The sequence below is a fragment of the Crassostrea angulata genome, chromosome 8, assembly GCF_025612915.1.
Source record: "Crassostrea angulata isolate pt1a10 chromosome 8, ASM2561291v2, whole genome shotgun sequence".
NCBI lineage: Eukaryota > Metazoa > Mollusca > Bivalvia > Ostreida > Ostreidae > Magallana > Magallana angulata.
The window spans coordinates 4,855,273-4,874,214 of NC_069118.1; the positions used below are offsets into that span (position 1 = coordinate 4,855,273).

At 32.0% G+C, this 18,942-nt stretch overlaps 2 protein-coding genes and 2 pseudogenes across 2 annotated transcripts; 2 read left to right on the forward strand and 2 right to left on the reverse strand.

The window, feature by feature from the left end:
• Positions 1 to 192: 192 nt before the first annotated feature.
• Positions 193 to 5,761, reverse strand: LOC128157730 (uncharacterized; annotated as a pseudogene).
• On the forward strand, positions 5,722 to 10,496 carry LOC128159190 (fibrinogen C domain-containing protein 1-like; annotated as a pseudogene).
• A 938-nt stretch (positions 10,497 to 11,434) lies between these two features.
• On the reverse strand, positions 11,435 to 14,528 carry LOC128159192 (uncharacterized). Its single transcript, XM_052822254.1, has 7 exons — positions 14,510 to 14,528; positions 13,707 to 13,773; positions 13,226 to 13,314; positions 12,433 to 12,657; positions 12,156 to 12,237; positions 11,729 to 11,793; positions 11,435 to 11,622 (listed from the first exon to the last, which is right to left on the reverse strand). Exons 1-7 carry the CDS (start codon positions 14,526 to 14,528, stop codon positions 11,435 to 11,437), a joined length of 735 nt encoding a protein of 244 aa, XP_052678214.1.
• A 1,760-nt stretch (positions 14,529 to 16,288) lies between these two features.
• Positions 16,289 to 18,498, forward strand: LOC128157729 (ryncolin-1-like). Its single transcript, XM_052820333.1, has 5 exons — positions 16,289 to 16,447; positions 16,982 to 17,118; positions 17,423 to 17,519; positions 17,623 to 17,787; positions 18,207 to 18,498. Exons 1-5 carry the CDS (start codon positions 16,336 to 16,338, stop codon positions 18,260 to 18,262), a joined length of 567 nt encoding a protein of 188 aa, XP_052676293.1. The 5' UTR covers positions 16,289 to 16,335; the 3' UTR covers positions 18,263 to 18,498.
• The last annotated feature ends 444 nt before the right edge of the window (positions 18,499 to 18,942 follow it).

Genomic DNA, 18,942 nt, shown 5'->3' on the forward strand with positions numbered 1-18,942 from the left:
AATGCCACTAATCAGTATTGGTAAGTTTTCCTCACTCTCATTTTAAAATATTCAAAATCATGTTAGTTTTTTCTTCATTATTCAATCTACAAAATGGCCGATGGCATATGTTACATATGTTATGGGATATAATCCTTTACTTAAGTTGTAAATTATATGATATTATAATTGTTTTTATGCAGTTTATTTTTATAAACATGTAAATATACACAAGAAAATCATTCTTATCATTTAAATGAATCTATGCAAAATTTATTACTGTGGTATCAGCAATAATCGTTGAATACCAATTTTCGTAGATTTCGTTTTAAGTTGATCCCCAAATTTAAATGTTTATTGAAGTTCAATTTCAACTAATATTTAATAATTTACGTATCCTTGAAACTGTGGCTTTTCAGAATATCCACGAAAATTGATGTAACCACAGTATTTTTTTAATTATGTATAACAGCTAAAAAGACACGTCAAGTAAAAACAAATAAAAAATGATATAAAGAACAAAATAATACGAAAATGTTATATTTTTTTCACAATTAGATGCTTTTTGAAAAAAGAACTTTGATGTTGTTTTAATTTTTCAATGGAAAATAAATGAATTTGATTAAAAAATCATAGGGAAATTATAATTGACTATATTTTGTAAGTGATACGTTTGGTATGTAAAAACCCTATACGTAAGTATGTATTTATGCAAAGTGGTCCATCTCTACACAGATAATTTCACTTATTGGACAATGCACTGAAAAATTATGCATTCAACGTAGTGCACAATATAAGAGTCAATTTTTAAAATACGGAGTTGCATTATTAACAGTTTTGTAAATAAACAATATACATTTTTGGACTAATAAAACTTCCTTCTAATATACTGAATTATAACGTTTCGTTGTATGGCAAAATAGAAATCTAAGCACAAAATCATCCAAATAAAGACCAATGAAACATCTCAATATCGATTGTTTATTTTCCGTTCCTTCAGTGAAATAAAAAAGAAATTCAATGCTTAAGTTTACTGATATTCCATTCGATAAATGCTTTCATTAAGACATATAACATTTTATAGTTTTGTTTTATTTTTTTTCTATATTCCATACTTCGTGCTTCTCTTAATCAAAATAACTGGTTTAAGAACCTCCTCTTATCCGTAATTTGGTTCTAAGACATTGTAACTATTATAGACATCGTCCAGATTGTGTCTACTGGTGAAGTTCGGAACCAAACAGTCGGTTGAAGTAACTCTTGTGGACATAATGTTTTCTAGCTCTAAACTTTCTAATACATTTTCTTTTTCCACCTATGATAAAGTAAATATACATTTATATATCAATTTCATGGTAAATAATAATGTTGGTGAGAGTTAAGTTAAGCAAAACTGGAAAAGTGAGATTTGAAAAATAACATACTTGTGGTGAAATATAATTATATATTTTAGTAGGTATTCGTTTAGAGATATATTTTACAAAAAGGACAGATATGCTTAGCTTTAAAAAAAAGATAAAAGCAACAAAGCGGTTTAGTGCTTATGCAAATTTCTCACCCCCCCCCCCCCCATAAAAATTACAAAACTCTCGCATTCCAATCCATATCAAGTCAAAAAAATAAATCCACTCTTTTACTTATTATTTTATGAACTTATGCAAAAAATCCCAATGTCTTGAGGAGTTGGTACACATGTTATATTTGGCACTTCTGTTTGCTCTTTTTCAGACGATTAAGTCTAAATAGAATGCTTTTAGTCGCATCGTGTTTCAGTGCAGTATGAAGATAATAGTGCAAAAAGAAAAGAAAAATGAAAAACGTTTGGAGAAAAGAAACAAAACATTTATCTTTATGAAAAAATAAACATAATTATGAATAATATAATGAATAAATCTTTTTAACCTTTTGTGCTCCGCTGCTTAGAGGTGGTTCACTAATATTGATATTTGCACTCAGTGCTGAATTATGGGGATGATGTTGACGTGATACTTCTCTGGTAATTTGAAGTTTCGCTTTTCTGAAAAAAAAGAATGTATTGTTTATGTATTTATATTGAATTTCTATGAATAATAAATGTCTATTTATTTTTTTTTATAAAAACATAGCATGAAAAATATAAGTATACCTATGTCTTGAACGTTTCACTCCCATCAAAAATCCTATAGTTCCAACAAAAACTAATATTCCAGAGATGACAAAGGCGATTTCTTCTAAACATCGGAAATAAAATATAATGATTGATTCGACAGATTAGAATATACATCATACCAACCTTATACTCGGTGTTCTTTTACAGTAAATCTACCGGTAAAAATTTAGAGAAAATTTGTCATTTGTTATAAATTCAAATGTTGATAAAACCTTAGATTGTAGATTATTGTCTATTTGATCATGACCAAAAATCCCCATATTGTTTATGTATTAGTCGAGATATTCTTGGAATTAGGAAGATTGCAATTATTTTCTGTTTGTTATTACGATCTAAAAGTAAACAGACAAAACGCTATTTTTTGTCTGTTTTTAAGATTCCATTTAAAAAAGTTGCCGACACCAAAATATAGACCAACTGAATAAATAAATAGCGGGATTTAGTTAGAAATGTAGTTTTAAAAACAATGTCATAATTAACGTAGATTAGAATACCAAAGCTTGTTTTTCTACTAAACTTCTGTAATAGGAATGTTCCAATGAATGAGATAGTAAAAACAACACCGAAAAGCTTGCTATTACGACAACAAGAATAAATGTACTTCACTTTAAAAGTATTCCAAAGTATTTACTGTTTCTTTCGTTACTCTGTATCCCGTCTTTACATTTGGATATGATACAAAGATTATGGCAATTTCCAGTGACACACAAGTATAATACTGATTTTCTCACTGTAGAAAATGCATTAATATCTGCACTATCGCTACAATTTCGAAAAGCATCAAAAACGCCTCCTGAAATCAAAAATAAAATTTGTTTCATTTTAACTCTCTTTCTATGGGACACCTTTGGAATTTGGTGTTCTGTCGCACATGATCTGACAAAAATGTACATACCGTGCGATTTCATATCATCTCGTTGTCCTAAATTAACAGTGACTAGTGTGTTCCAATCTGATAATCTACAAAACACCTACATATAAACTGTTTAAGACAAATATCAGCGTATTTATATATGTTATGTTTTGCTTTATTGCATGTTTCTTTTTAAACTGATTGCATTTTAATTAAGGAATAACTTTAATTATTAATTATTTGAATAATCTATTATTCAAATAGATATATAGATAGATAGATAGATAGATAGATAGATAGATAGATAGATAGATAGATAGATAGATAGATAGATAGATACGAAATATTATTTTATATTTTCTCTTCATATCTGTGTAATGTTATATAATTTACTTACTTGAAAGGTCGTCCATCACAACAAAAACAGAACAATCCACATGATTTACGAGAACCATCTCAATCTTACAATTGATGGATAAATGGGAACCTATTTCAGAACCATTACATTCGATTTTGGCGCACACATCGGTTGTACACAAACATGTATTTATGTCATTTCTTATCACTTTCACTTGACAAGTCTTGTTGTTTAGGCATTCCAACAAGTGTGTTTGTTTGTGATCTAAATGTAAGGTAGATGTAGATAAAATATTACCACATTGGATATTTGATTCTATTAATTACTGAAGTGTCAAGACCGTTTAGACATCCCAATATAACCCACATCCAGATAGATAGATAGAGAGAGAGAAATACCATTGCTTACATCATAATGAAAATAACATACTGATGCGGAAGCATATTGTGCTGGGTTAAAAATATGCACAAATATCCACTTAACAAACATGTATGTTTCCTCTCTATAAATCAGTAACTCGATACGAATTCTAGATAAGCTTTAGATGTAAATGTTGACCTGCTTTATTTGATCTTTCGAATTGAACAATAAACAATTGACATTTTTTAAGAATACATATTTCAACCGGGACATGTATTTGGTCCGTAATGTTTACAACCTTTTCAGCGACAAGGACGTTCAAAAAAGTATTTGTTGAATGAACGTCTAAACACATTGAATGTAGAGCTAATAGTTTGCCCGTAAATATTGCCTAAAACATAATTTCCAAAAATCGATCATAAGTACTAATACATAAAACATACTGTCAGTCTGATTTATCCATGTTGTTAAGAATGATATTCTGTTGATTTCCTGGTTTTCATAAGTTTTTCTTGAGCCATTAGTAGCGCTGAAAAAATAAGTATCCTTTAGGCATTGATGTGTCGTAATAGAAAACAATTAGTTTCGTATTTAACTCACATACCATCTCTTTGTCTACTTGTGTAATAAATGAAATATCACTACGATGATTGGCAATAAGTTTGCATTTTTAATGAGTGTTTTGTGTTAATGCTAGAACAAGGCAATTTCTTGTATTTCTTGACAACTTTTTTAAAAAGTGAATAAAACAAGCATTCTGAGAGTATTGCATAAGCAATACACGTCCGTACCGGTTTGTATTATTCTACGAAAGCTTCGAAGCAATGCATCTATTTCAAAACTACATGTATTATAAACGGGATGTTATGCTTTTATCAGAGATAAAAGAACAGAGGAAATTGAAACAGAAATTAAATAAAAAATGGGTAAAATATTACTCTTTATTTTATCTCCTGTAATTTCGCCAAGTCCATCAAGTATTTGCTAGTAGTAATTTGTGAAAACAATGCACTGTTATGCAGAATAACATTTCTTACCGTCTTCTGTACCCCGAATCAACAGACCAACCCGACAACGAACCCGATTGTAATATTACAAAAAACCCTGTCGATTTACAACACAATGCTTGACACTATTTTACTGAACTTATTTGTTTGTTAGAAAAATAAAAAATGGTCCTAGTAATGCACGATATTATTACTGACTACATACTTGCCTCGTTTATTCAATACACACCAAACCCGATAACGAACCCAAACTTTAAAAAAAATTGGAATATAAAAAATTAATTTTCTTGAAAATATGTCAACCAGACGCTACAAAAGTGTAAACTTTATCTGTAGTTTGACATTTTGAAGCTGTTCAGTAAATTTCAGATTATTCCTCAAACGCATAAAGAAAAAAGTGTGGAAAACTGAAGTGGGACAGACAGACGGACGTACGGACAGACAGACAGACGGACGCAGATGAAAGCTGTAGTCCCCTCCGTTGAAACCGGTAGGGGACTAGTAAAATAAAATCATAGACAGCACAGCGTCGTATAATACTGAGAGTTTTCCTTTTTAATCTGTGAAGTTTATGTGAGTGGCTTATCTGCTGCAGTAATTCTAAGGTGAAAACAAAACAGTACGAGTTTGGTATTTGAATTTTTTTTTTAATTTAAAAACTTTGTCATAATATATGAAATGCTATCTATAATGAGATTCAAAATAAAATAAATATTGTTATATGTTGAGTTAAGTATGCTTTGTAAGTGATTTTGCTAGTGATTATATTGTATTAAATTATACGAGAATTCTTTTTTCAAATCATCTTACCTTCCATTACAGTCCCCAAAACAAAAGATAGTAGCATAAAGGAAGAATACACTACGATGCACTGAAAATAAATGTAAGATTTATTTTGAAGGTTGTGATTTTTTGATAATGAACTGAAAATAAGAATGATAGCTTATTATTCACTTACTTTCAGTACATGCACACGTTATTCAGATGTATGGTTAAAGCATCTGTAACAGAAACGATGTGTATGGGTTTATATTGGCACCTGTCGTATATTTTAGGATAAATTATATCCGGTTGAAAAACTGTGTACATATAATGAAAAATCATATCAAGAGTCAATTATGCAGGGGATTTAATTATAAAAAATGTTCAAAGGAAGCATAAATAACATTCAACATAAATATTTGAGTTTGATATTTCCTTGTACATAGATAAATATGCATTTGTTCGAGACCTAAAAGATAGGACACATTGACGTGCACAGTTTCTACCAATAACAGTATATCGCAACATAGTAGTGGCTAGACGTCTTTCATTTCTTGTTGCATTATTTCCATCAGCTTTTTGACTACTTTTGTATCCCAGGAATGAACATTTAACAACGCATCCAACTAATGCTCCTATAATCGTGCCATATCTGTATTTTTGACTCAAAAAAATCTTTATTTCTGCGTCATATTATTTGCAACAAAACATATTTATCTAAGCTAGTTAATAAGTGAAAACGCAGTATTTGATTGCAGAGAGAGTGTTATATTTAATTTGGCAATTAAATGCGCTTTTCGATAATTATCTTATCAGTTAAAGTAAGTGACATGTATATGATAAATATCCACGTCACACCAGATATTTTTTGTTAAAAAAATGAAAAACATCCGTCGAAGCTCGTCTCAATAATATTAAGCAAAATAAGAGTTTTGATAATATATCTGTATTAGAACTGATATGGAACGAGATGCTAGGATTGTGTACGACAAACTACTCCTGATAATAACATAGATTATCTAAGACGCAGACACAACATAATATTCCCACTTTTAAATTGTATATACTGTGACCAACAAACTGATGGAGGAGGGTGGATGGTAATATCAGACAAAGTTATTTATTACAACAGATCACAAACACAAAATATCGCCTGAAACAAAATACTGAACATTATATAGATTTGACTATTCGTTTTACAGAGGTATGGTATAGATATCTAATGTTTAGAGACGTTTACTTTTATTTTATTCGATACCATATTGGATTAGATTTGATACATCTTTCTAATAAACAAAATTTTTGAGATATATTTTAATAAAAGTTACCTACTGTGTTAACAACGTTCAGTTTATTAAGATTTTAATGAAAACGACAATTAAATCTTTGATCTGTTATACAACGACGACAGAATGGCTCGGAGGACTTTTTCAGAAACTGGGTGGATTATAAATATGGTTTTGGAAACCTTTCTAACGAGTTCTGGCTTTTTAAAATTTAAAAAATAAGGTCATTACTGGCAATGCGAACGAAATGGCCATTTAATGTTTATTCACAAGAAATGACGTTGGTAAGTTTAATTGAAGGTAATCATCGCATATATGAAATTGTCAATCAAAGATTCTACGAACTACGAATTGACATTATTATTATCATTATAACATTTATATAGCGCTAAATATAATAAAATTACTCTAAAGCGCTTTACATAACAAGTTAAAACTACACAACGAGCATACACAAATAAAATTGATTGAGTTATTATAGGCATATAAATCTATCAAAAGAGGTCTAAATATAGAAAATAGGCTAAACAGTTTTTAAAATATTCATAAAACATTTTCAGCACAGATTAAAGACTGAAGATCTAATTAAACTGATGAAAGGGTCAGTTATAAAACGCTAATTTAAAAAGATGTGTCTTGAGTAACTTTTTAAAACTGGTCAGATTTTCTTCGAGTCTTAAAACTGCGGGAAGATTGTTCAAGAGTTCCAGAGTTCAGCTGCACTGACATCGAATGGCCGATTTCCATAAAATTTGGTACATGCATTGGGCTTAACCAGAAATCTCGAGTTCTCTGATCGAAGTGATCTTGATGGAAAATATACATTAACAAGGTTCTGAATGTATGCCGCTGACTTCTCTTGCAACGCCTTGAAAACGGTCAAAACTAGTTTGTATTGAATTCGAAATTCCACTGGCAACCAATGAAGAGCAATCAGCACCGGTGTGATATGATCATGCTTCTTGGTTCTTGTTATTATTCTGGCAGCTGTATTTTGAATTCTCTGTAGCTTTGACAAGGAGCTGGAGCTCAACCCATACAGCAATGCATTTCCATAATCAAGCCTTGATGTGCGAAGGGAGCACACTAACGTTTTGCAAGCATTTTCCGAAATGAGTTTACGAATTCGACCAATATTTCGAAGTTGGTAGAAACACTGTTTAGAAATAGAACTAATTTGGTCACGTAAAGTCAGCGTCCGGTCAAAGAGCACCCCAAGGTTTCTAACGCAGGAAGCTGTATCAATAATCTGACCGTCAAAGTTCATTTTGCAGTTTTCAAATGGACCAAGTCTGTTTTTAGGTGAAAAAATAATAAGTTCTGTTTTGTCTTCATTTAATTTAAGTATATTGGTCTTCATCCAATCACTGATATCTGAAAGGCATGCCTGAAGTCTACGTGTTATTGTGTCCCATGCCAGGCTTGGTTTGACAACAGCATAGCTGTGGAAAGATATTCCATGCTTGCGACAAATCTCACATATGGGTTTGAAGAACATACAGTAGAGCTTTGGCCCTAGAACTGACCCCTGTGGTACACCATAATTAAGTTGGAACGCAGCCGACGTAGACGAAAGGACCGCAACTCGCTGATATCTATTGGTGAGATAAGATTCAATCCACCCCAGAGCGTCGCCGCCTATTCCATAGGAAAATTTAAGACGCTTAACAAGGATGGAATGGTCAATTACATCACAAGCAGCTGGCAGATCCAACATCAAAAGAACAGCGCATGAGCTGGAGTCTAGCGCTGTCACAATATCATGGTGTATCTTCAAAAGAGCCGTCTCTGTAGAGTGATATACCCGATATGCAGGCTGGTATGTGTCTTGCAGATTGTTTGACACAAGATGATGCTCAAGTCGTGCATTGACTACCTTTTCCAGGATTTAAGATAGGAAGGACAGGTTGGAAACTGGGCGGTAGTTCTTCAGAACTTCATTGTCATGGTCTTGCTTTGCCATTCGAAGTTCATCGTTATACCATGTTGTGTTTGAATGTCTTGTTACAGTTTTGGATTTCTCAGGAGCATGTTGATTCAAGAGAGTGCGCAATTCATGATCGTAACATTTAACTAGTACACCCAAGGACCTGTTGAGATCATGAAGCTTGTGCAATGATGTTAAGTCATTTCTAAATTTTGATATATGGATCTTACGGAGTTTGCGGAAAGTTATGGTTTTGCGTTCTTTTAAAGGTTTGGATATATGTACTAGTAACTGAACGCTTACGGCAAAATGGTCACCTCCAGCATTGCTGTTGTTATCACAGAAGACAGGGTCTTGGATTGTAGGCACACTACTAAGGATGTGACTGCTGTTTCGCGTGATAATCAAGTCCAAGGTGTGACCATGGACATGAGTAGCTCCTTTCACGTGCTGCGTTAACCCATGCTCATCCAAAATTCTCAGAAACCTTCCTGCATCGATGTTGTTTGGATCATCAACGTGAAAATTAAGATCACCTGTAATTATCAATTCCTCGGGAAGGATGACAAGTTGGTCAAGGTAGCATGACCATGTCCGATTTTGCCGCAGACAGTAGCTATGCAATTTACCGTCGATTTTTAATCGGAGACGAAAAGCAAGGCTTCAAGCTTTTAATTGAGGACTACATTGGGACGGCAGGTTGTATTGCCCATCATCCCTAAAAAAATTAAAATGTTAATCATAGAGAAACAAACATACCAATACTTTCCAAAGTATCTGCGTACTTTGCCTATAAAAAACAAAGCAATGAGATTTTTTTTTTAATTTTAAAATTGTTTTCTGAATATATGAGTTACTATTATTTAATAAAGTTACCACTTGCTCCCGAAAATGTGCATATAATCTTCAATCTCCAATCAATGAAACATGTTTCCTTGCGATTTGCTTGTTGTTATATTATCAAAGATTTGACATTGTAACATGTGACTCAAACGTATTAATTCAGGTATGCTTCAACATTTGAGCTTATTGTGGGCAAAGATAGAGTGATTTTTGTTTTGTAGCGACATTAAAAGCTCTGAATGAATTTTACTTTCAATATTTTCATTAAATGGTTTTAAAGGGGATTCTATGTCGGGACATAATTGAGCCAAGTTCTACACCAAAGACTACGATTCAAACTCTTGTGCTGCTCAATACAAGGGAGGCTGGTGGTACACAAACTGCCATGAGGCCAATCTGAACGGCATTTACCTAAATGGAAGACACCCATCTTTTGCCGACGGTATCGAGTGGAAAGCTTTGCATGATTACGATTACTCGCTGAAGTTTACAGAAATGAAGATTAAGCGACTATAACAGCGTTTAATTTATCACTGTCAATGAAAATAAATAAAGATTAATTAATAAATATCTATGCCAGTGTTATTCTTTTTTTCTTTCTTTTTTTTACTAAAAACACACTATTACTTAAAATCTTTCGAGTGTAAGCAATTTTATTCATTAACAGGATGTATATTAACTTAGACAATAAATATACCCAAATTACTTACGACAAAATCTCACTGTTTGAAAATCTCAAGTGTATTTGACGTTGTGAAAACTTAATAATTACAATCAAAATTGATTGATTTGACATACAGGATGAATAAGCCTTACTTCTTGAAAGTATTCGGATCTTTTGTATATTTAACATAACATTATTTGACCTTTACCCCAATGATATGGTACTTTCCTTCAATCATCGTATACAAGATGGTTGTAGTCAGCTGCTTGTTGGTGTTGTTAGCTTCATCTGCAGCAGTTTGTGGAATTCTTTTGGTACCAATTCAAGAATCAAGGCAAACCGGGAGTGCCCTGAGTATATATATTCAACGTGGATTTTTTCTATTTATTATTTTTTTACATAGAAAAGGTGTTTTATAGCGTATGATGTCATAATTATTTTCTTTTATTCACGGAATTATTAATATCTTATTTTTGATTTGATAGTAATGTACTTACTAGTATATCGTACCTAAAATTTTACAAACGTGGTGAACAATGCACGATAGCAGAAGCGTTACGAACTATCCTATAAACAAATGTTACTATCAGAAATATTTATTGTTGATATAGTTTCCAGAGAAACGTGATAAGTTCTTGTCAAAATATGTATTTCCTGTATTAAGTAAAATATTCCTCATTATAAATAAAGATTTGAATATAAGTTTGATGTTCGTTTACTTCGTACAGTCACTTCTTGAAACGAATCAATATCATGCATCCATATCATTCAAATTATTTAAAGACTGTTTACAACTTGGTATCTAGAGATGATTTTCTCAGCCGAATGATAATGATTTAATGATTAAAATGACAATGAGGATTACTATACAATTGTCATTTTTTATGGAGGACAGGCATTAAATAAAATAGATTTCTATTTTCTAATAGTCTGGCTTGGTACGTGTAAATCTATCAAAAATAAGGTAATAATGGCAACGAAAATAAAATGGTCATTTAATGTTTCTAAACTGGATATGATGATTTATCGTAGGAAATCATCGAATAAAATTGTCAGTCAATGATTCTACGAACTACGAATTGACATGACCGATTTTGATGACCGAATATCAAAGCTTGCTTTTCTACTAAACTTCAATTATATGGAGTGGTCCTACGAATGAGATAGAAAAAAAACGACTACAAACAGCTTGCTCTTAAGACGACTAAGAATACATGTACTTCACTTAAAAAGTATTCCAAAATATTTACTTGGAGAACACTGAATGCCAAATGGTTTTTTGACTGCTCTGAATCCTTACTTTACCTTTGGATATGATACAAAGATTCTTGCAATTTCCAGTGACACAGAAGTATAATACTGATTTTCTCATTGTAAAAAATGCAGCGATATCTGCATTATCGCTACAATCTCGAAAAGCATCAAAAACTCCTTCTGATGAATCTAAAAATAAAATTTGTTTCATTTTAACTCTCTTTCTACTAGGACACCATTGGAATTTGAAGTTCGTTCGCACATGATGTGACCAAGATGTACATACCATGCGATTTCATATCATCTCGTTCTCCTAAATTTACAGTGGTAAGTGTGTCCCAATCTGATAATCTATAAAACCCTTACATATAGATATTACAAATACCAGCGTGTTTATGTATGTAGTTTTGCTTTATTGACTTTTTTTTAAACTAATTGCATTTTAATTAAGAATAAGGAATAACTTTTGTATGTTATGCATATTTTAACACGTATAGCCCGTGTCCGGTAATATCTTTTGAGCTTTTTGGACTTTTCTTTTCATCTCAATTTTATCAACTTGTTGATTATCAAAATTCACGACTCAATACAATGTATACCTACAAAATCTTCGATTTATTGCGGAACGAGTTTTTTTTTTTTTGAAAAAAAATATATAAACAAGTAAATAAACGTTTCATGAATAGAAGATGAAAAAGGTGCAAAATTCTTACACTATTCCTTGCAATCGAATTTCTTCAATGGAAAACATTTTTCTGCTGCATGATGTACAAATGTATTTTCTTATAGGTCCATCTATATTTGGACAAACAAATAATTTTATAATTAAAATATAATTCTTTTAAGAGAGAGAGAGAGAGAGAGAGAGAGAGAGAGAGAGAGAGAGAGAGAGAGAGAGAGAGAGAGAAATAAAGATAGATTGATCGATCGATAGATAGATTACTTCTTATTTTCTATTCAAATTTTTGTAATCTTATTTAATTTACTTACATGAAAGGTCGTCGATCACAACAAAAACAGAACAATCCACATGATTTACAAGAACCATCTCTATCTTACAATTGATGGATAAATGGGAACCTTTTTCAGAACCAATACATTCAATTTTGGCGCACACTTCGGTTGTACACAAACATGTATTTATGTCATTTCTTATCACTTTCACTGGACAAGTCTTGTTGTTTAGGTATTCCAACAAGTGTGTTTGTTTGTGATCTAGATGTAAGTTAGATGAAGATAAAATATTACCACAATGAATATTTGATTCTATTAATTACTGAAATGTCTAGACCGTTTAGACATCCCCATATATCCCACATCCAGAGAGAGAGAGAGAGAGAGAGAGAGAGAGAGAGAGAGAGAGAGAGAGAGAGAGAGAGATGTCCTTGCTTACATCATAATGAAAACAAATACTGACGCGGAAGCATATTGTTCTAGATTAAAACATATGCACTTATATTTACTTAACAAAATATGTATGTTTCCTCTCTATAAATCAGTAACTCGATATGAAAAACTGTAAATGTAAAAATTTGATATGTTTTCTTTGATCTTTCGAATTGCAAATTTGACAATTGACATTACTAACAACAATATTTCACCCGGGACCCGTATTTGGTCCTTTATGCTCACAACATTTCCAGCCACATGGACCATCAAAAAAGTGTTTGTCGAATTAACGTCTAAACACATTGAATGTAGAGCTAATAGTTTGTCCATAAATATTGCTTAATAAAACATAATTTCAAATATTCGATCACAAGTACTAATGCATAAAACATACTGTCCGTTTGATTTATCCATGTTGTTAAAAATGTCATTCTGTTGATTTTCTGGTTTTCATCATTTTTTCCTGTGTGGTTATAAGTAGCGCTGAAAAATAAGTATTTTTAGTTTAGTATTTAACTCACATACCATGTCTCTGTCCACATGTGTAATAAATGAAATGTCTCTATGATGATTGCCAATTAGTTTGCATCTATAATGAATGTTTTTGTGTTAATGCTGGAAAAAAGGCAGTTTCTGTTATTTCTTGACAATATTTTTTAAATTAAAAAGAATAAAATAAAATCATAGACAACACATAGTCGTATTATTCTAAGAGGTTTTCTTTATTTTTTTTATTCAAAACGTTTGAGACATGATATATCAAATCCTATCTAAAAAGAATTAAAAAAAAAAAAGATTGTTATATGTTTAATAAGTCTGCTTTGTAACAGTTATTTTGTAAATTATGTGAAGATTCGTTTTTCAAACCATCTTACCTTCCATTACAGCCCCCAATACACAAGACAGTAGCATAAAGGAGAATTACACTTAGTCCTCGATACACTGAAAATAAATGCAAGGTAAATTTTGAAGGTTGTAGTTTCTTGATAATGAACTATAAATAAGAACTAGACACGATCTCGTTGCGAGCAACGAGGAGGTCTTCCGTACGATTATTATAAGGAAATGTGACGTCATTGACTTTGATTTTCGACAACAAAACATGACATGAAAAAAGGAGTGGAGTACTAATGTTTTTGTTGTACCTCTTTTTATAAGTTCTCTGACATTGCTTTTTTAAATACTTGCACTCTTCCAATACAGATAGTAAAGATAAGAAAATCATTATGTTGTTAGGATTTATTAACGTATTATACATAATCTAGCTTTAATAACCTTAAACAAAATGGCTCTGAGTAAAAGGATATAGGTAAAATACTTTAAAGCCCTTTGGTTCCCTAATTTAAGGGGCCAGCCCCTTTTTCTTGATATCATATGAAAGGTCATCTAATTCTAAACACATTTTGTTCAACAAGTGTTTAAAACTTCGTTATCGTTCTGGAGACATATGAGAAAAAAGGTTTTAGGGGCCGATCCCTTATCCCCTTATAGGGGCCGTTTGACGAAATTTTGAAGTTTGCATTTCGTTAAGAACATTATTTTGAACAACTTTTCTTCTATACTGCATTTCAAACAAAAATTTCTTTCTGAGGTATGGTTGATCAAATTTTGGGACTTTTGGCCCCTACAAACCCCTAATTACGTTACAGATGATAAAATTCTTACATTTCCTGAATACATAACTGTAAGGTAAACATATTTGCTTCTAAAACATTTCACAAAATATCTCTCAGTAAAGGGCTACAGATAAAAGACTTTAGAGCCCTTTTGTCTCCTTATTTAAGGGGCCAGCCCCTTTTTCTTGATATCATATGAAAGGTCATATAATTCTAAACACATTTTGTTCAACAAGTGTTTAGAAATTCGTTAATGTTCTGGAGATATATGAGAAAGAAGGCTTTAGGGGCCGATCCCTTATCCCCTTATTGGAGCCGTTTTATGAAATTTTGAAGGTTGCATTTCGTTAAGAACATTATTTTGAACAACTTTTCTTCTATACTGCATTTCAAAATATTTTTCCTTTCTGAGATATGGGTGATCGAAATTTTCGGACTTTTGGCCCCTAAAAACCCCTAATTACATAACACATGATAAAATCCTTCTATTACTTAGATATATTACTGTAAGATAAACATATTTGCTTCTATAACATTTAACAAAATATCCCTGAGTAAAAAGATATATGTAAAAGACTTCAGAGCCCTTTGGTTCCCTTCTTTAAGGGGCCAGCCCCTTTTTCTTGATATCATATGAAAGGTCATCTAATTTTATACACATTTTGTTCAACAAGTGTTTAGAAATTCGTTAATGTTCTGGAGATATATGAGAAAGAAGGTTTTAGGGGCCGATCCCTTATCCCCTTATAGGGGCCGTTTGACGAAATTTTGAAGTTTGCATTTCGTTAAGAACATCATTTTGAACAACTTTTCTTCTGTATTGCATTACAAAATATTTTTCCTTTCTGAGATATGGGTGATCAAAATTTTGGACTTTTGGCCCCTAAAAACCCCTAATTACATAACACATGATAATATCCTTCTATTACTTAGATATATAACTGTGAGATAAACATATTTGCTTCTATAACATTTAACAAAATATCTCTCAGTAAAGGGCTACAGATTAAAGACTTTAGAGCCCTTTGGACCCCTTATTTGAGGGGCCAGTCCCTTTTTCTTGATTTCAAAGAAAAGGTCATGTAAATAGAAACGTTTTTTACTTTACATGTCTTAACAAAATATATTTCAGAAAAGAGATAATTAAAGAAAACCAGAAAAAATTACGACGTTTTTTGCATCTCAATTTTCGGGTCCAGGCGAGCTTCGGCGCCTTTCAAGACAGATCAAAATGAAAATAAAATTACAAATCTACAATCTTTTGTCTACTATCCCTGAAAGTTAAGGAGATCATAGAGGTACAAGCGACCCCTCTAAAAACCGCTAAAACGTCAATTTCTCAAAAACGGAAGTGACATCATCAAAAAAAAACCTATAAGGTTTCGATCATTATCTATCAGATCTGAAAGTTTCATGGAAATCAGTTGAACCGTTTTTGAGAAATCGCGTGCACAAAATTTGTAAGAAAAAAAAAGAAAAATAATAATAATAGGGAAAAAGAAACCGAAGAATAACAATAAGGTCTTCCGTTGGAAACGGAAGACCTTAATAATAGCTTAGTATTCACTTACTTCTAGTACATGTACATGTTATTAAGATGTATTGTTAAAACATCTGTAACAAAAACGATGTGTATGGGTTTATATTGGCATCCGTCGTATATTTTAGGATGAATTATATCCGGTTGAAAAACTGTGTACATGTAATTAATAATCATTATCAAGAATCAATTATGCAGGGGTTTTTAATTATTAAAAATGTTCAAAGGAAGCATAAATTTGAGTTTGTTGTTTTCCTTGTACAGAGATAATAAGCCTTTGTCCCAGACCTAAAAGATAGGACACATTCCAATGCGTACACTTGTTATCAACAACAGTATATCGACAACATGGTAGTGACTGGACGCCCTATAGTTTTTATTGCATTATTTCCATCGGTTTTTGGACTACTTTTGTATCCCACGAATGAACATGTAACAACGCATCCAACTCATGCTCCAGGTAATCTTGCCATATCTGTATTTTGTTGACTTTGTGTTTTAATCTTTATTTCTGCCTCATATTAATCGCGAGAAAACATATTTATATCAATTAATGGATTAAGTGAAAAAGCAGTATTTGATTGCAGAGAAAGTTTTATATATAAGTTGGCACTTAATTGTGCTTTTCGATTATAATCTTATCAGTTAAAGTTGCTGACATGTTTTGATAGCTATCCACGTCACACCAGATATTTTTTGTTCAAAAAGAGTGAACCATATCTGTCGAAGGTCGTCTCAATAACATTTTGCAAAATAAGAGTTTTGATAGTATATCTGTATTAGAACAGGTATGGAACGAGATACTAGGATTGTGTACGACCAAATGCTCTTGATAATAACGTAGATTATATAACACGCAGACACGACATACTTTTCCCACTTTAGAATTGAACTCTACAGATAAATATGTTTCTTAATTTAAGCGTATCAAACAATTCGTATACAGCCACTGAAAGAAAAAACGCAATGCAGATAAAATATTAAATTGTTTCAGTATTTCCTGCCCCCATGGACTGTCAGGATTACCTGTGGGAGGGATATAGACAAAACGGACTGTACACCATCTATCCCCAGAAAGGCGGACGACTGAACGTCTATTGTGACCAGCAAACTGATGGAGGAGGATGGACGGTAATATCAAACACAAGTTGTTTATTACAAATGATCAAAAACATAAAATATTGCGTCTTACAAAGCACCTAACATTATATGGATTTGATTATTCGTTTCACAGAGGTATGTTTTAGATATCCTATTTTTGGAGTCGTTTTAGTTTATCTATAACATATTGGATTACTTTTCAAACATCTCATTCATTTTGTAAACCAAAATTTGGATCTTTTTTTTAGAATAAAAGATAATTACTAAATTAAAAACCTTTAAACCTTTAGTTTAGGAATATTTTAACAAAAAAAGACGATTAAATCTTTGATAGGTTATACAAAGACGTCAAGATGGCTCGGTTGACTTTTTCAGAAACTGGGTTGATTATAAATATGGTTTTGGAAACCTTTCTAACGAGTTCTGGCTTGGTAGGTGTAAACCCGTAAAAAATAAGGTACTTACTGGCAATGGAAATGAAATGACCATTTAATGTTTATTTACTATTGATGATGTTGGTAAGATTTATTGAAGGTAATCATCGCATATATGAAATCGTCAGTCAAGGATTCTACGAACTACGAATTGACATGTCGGATTTTGCCGGGGAAAGTCGCTATGCAGTTTACCGGCGATTTTCCATCGGGGACGAAAATAAAGGCTTCCAGCTTTTAATTGAGGACTACATTGGGACATCAGGTTGTATTGCCAATCGTTCATAACAAATGAAAATATAAATCAAAGAAAAGGTTACATACTAGTACTTTGCAACGCAATTGCTTACTTACTTTGCACATAAAAATTTGAGCATTTAGACTTTCATTTTAAAACTAAATTTTCTGACTGTATGAGCTTTACAGAGAGGTCATCACTCACTCCCAAAAATTTGCATGTAATTTTCATTCTCAAAGCAATGAAACATCTCTCCTTCCGACTTGCTTGTTGTTTTGTTATCAAAGATATGATATTCTAACATATAACTCAGAAGAATTAATTCAGGTTTGCTTCAACATTTGGATAATTGTGGGGAAAGATAAATTGGTATTTTGTTTTGAAGCGTTATTAACAGATTTGAATGAATTTTACTTTCAATATTTTCATGAAATATTGTTTGAAAGGGGATTCTATGTCGGGACATAATGGAGCCCAGTTCTACACCAAAGACCACGATTAAAACTCTTGTGCTGCTCAATACAAGGGCGGCTGGTGGTACAAAAACTGCCATTGGGCCAATCTGAACGGCATTTACCTAAATGGTAGTCACTCGTCTTTTGCCGACGGTATCGAGTGGAAAGCTTGGCATGGTTACAATTACTCGCTGAAGTTTACAGAAATGAAGATTAGGCGACTATAACAGTTTTTGGTTTATCACTGTGAATTAAAAATTACCTGTGTCAATAAAAATAAATAAAACAGTGCCAGTGTTATTCGTTTTATTTTACTAAAACACTATTACTTAAAATTGTTCGAATGTCAGTAAATTTGATTCCATTTATTCATTAACAGGATGTACATCAACTTAGACAATAAATATAGCCTTATTGAAAATAAATATTGCTAGAAAATTTTATTATATGTTTTGAAATCTGAAGTGCATTTGACATTGTGAAAAAATTTATAATTGCAATCAAAATTGATTGATTTGACATACAGGATGAATAAAAAATCGTAAGGAGCCTTACTACTTTAAAGTTTTCGGATCTTTTGTAATTTTACATAACATTAGTTGACCTTTACCTCAATTATATGGTGCTTCCTCATAATCATTGTATACAAGATGGTTGTAGTCAACTGATTGTTGGTGTTGTTGGCTTCATCCGCACCAGTTATGCTGATGGTATCGCGTGAAAAGCT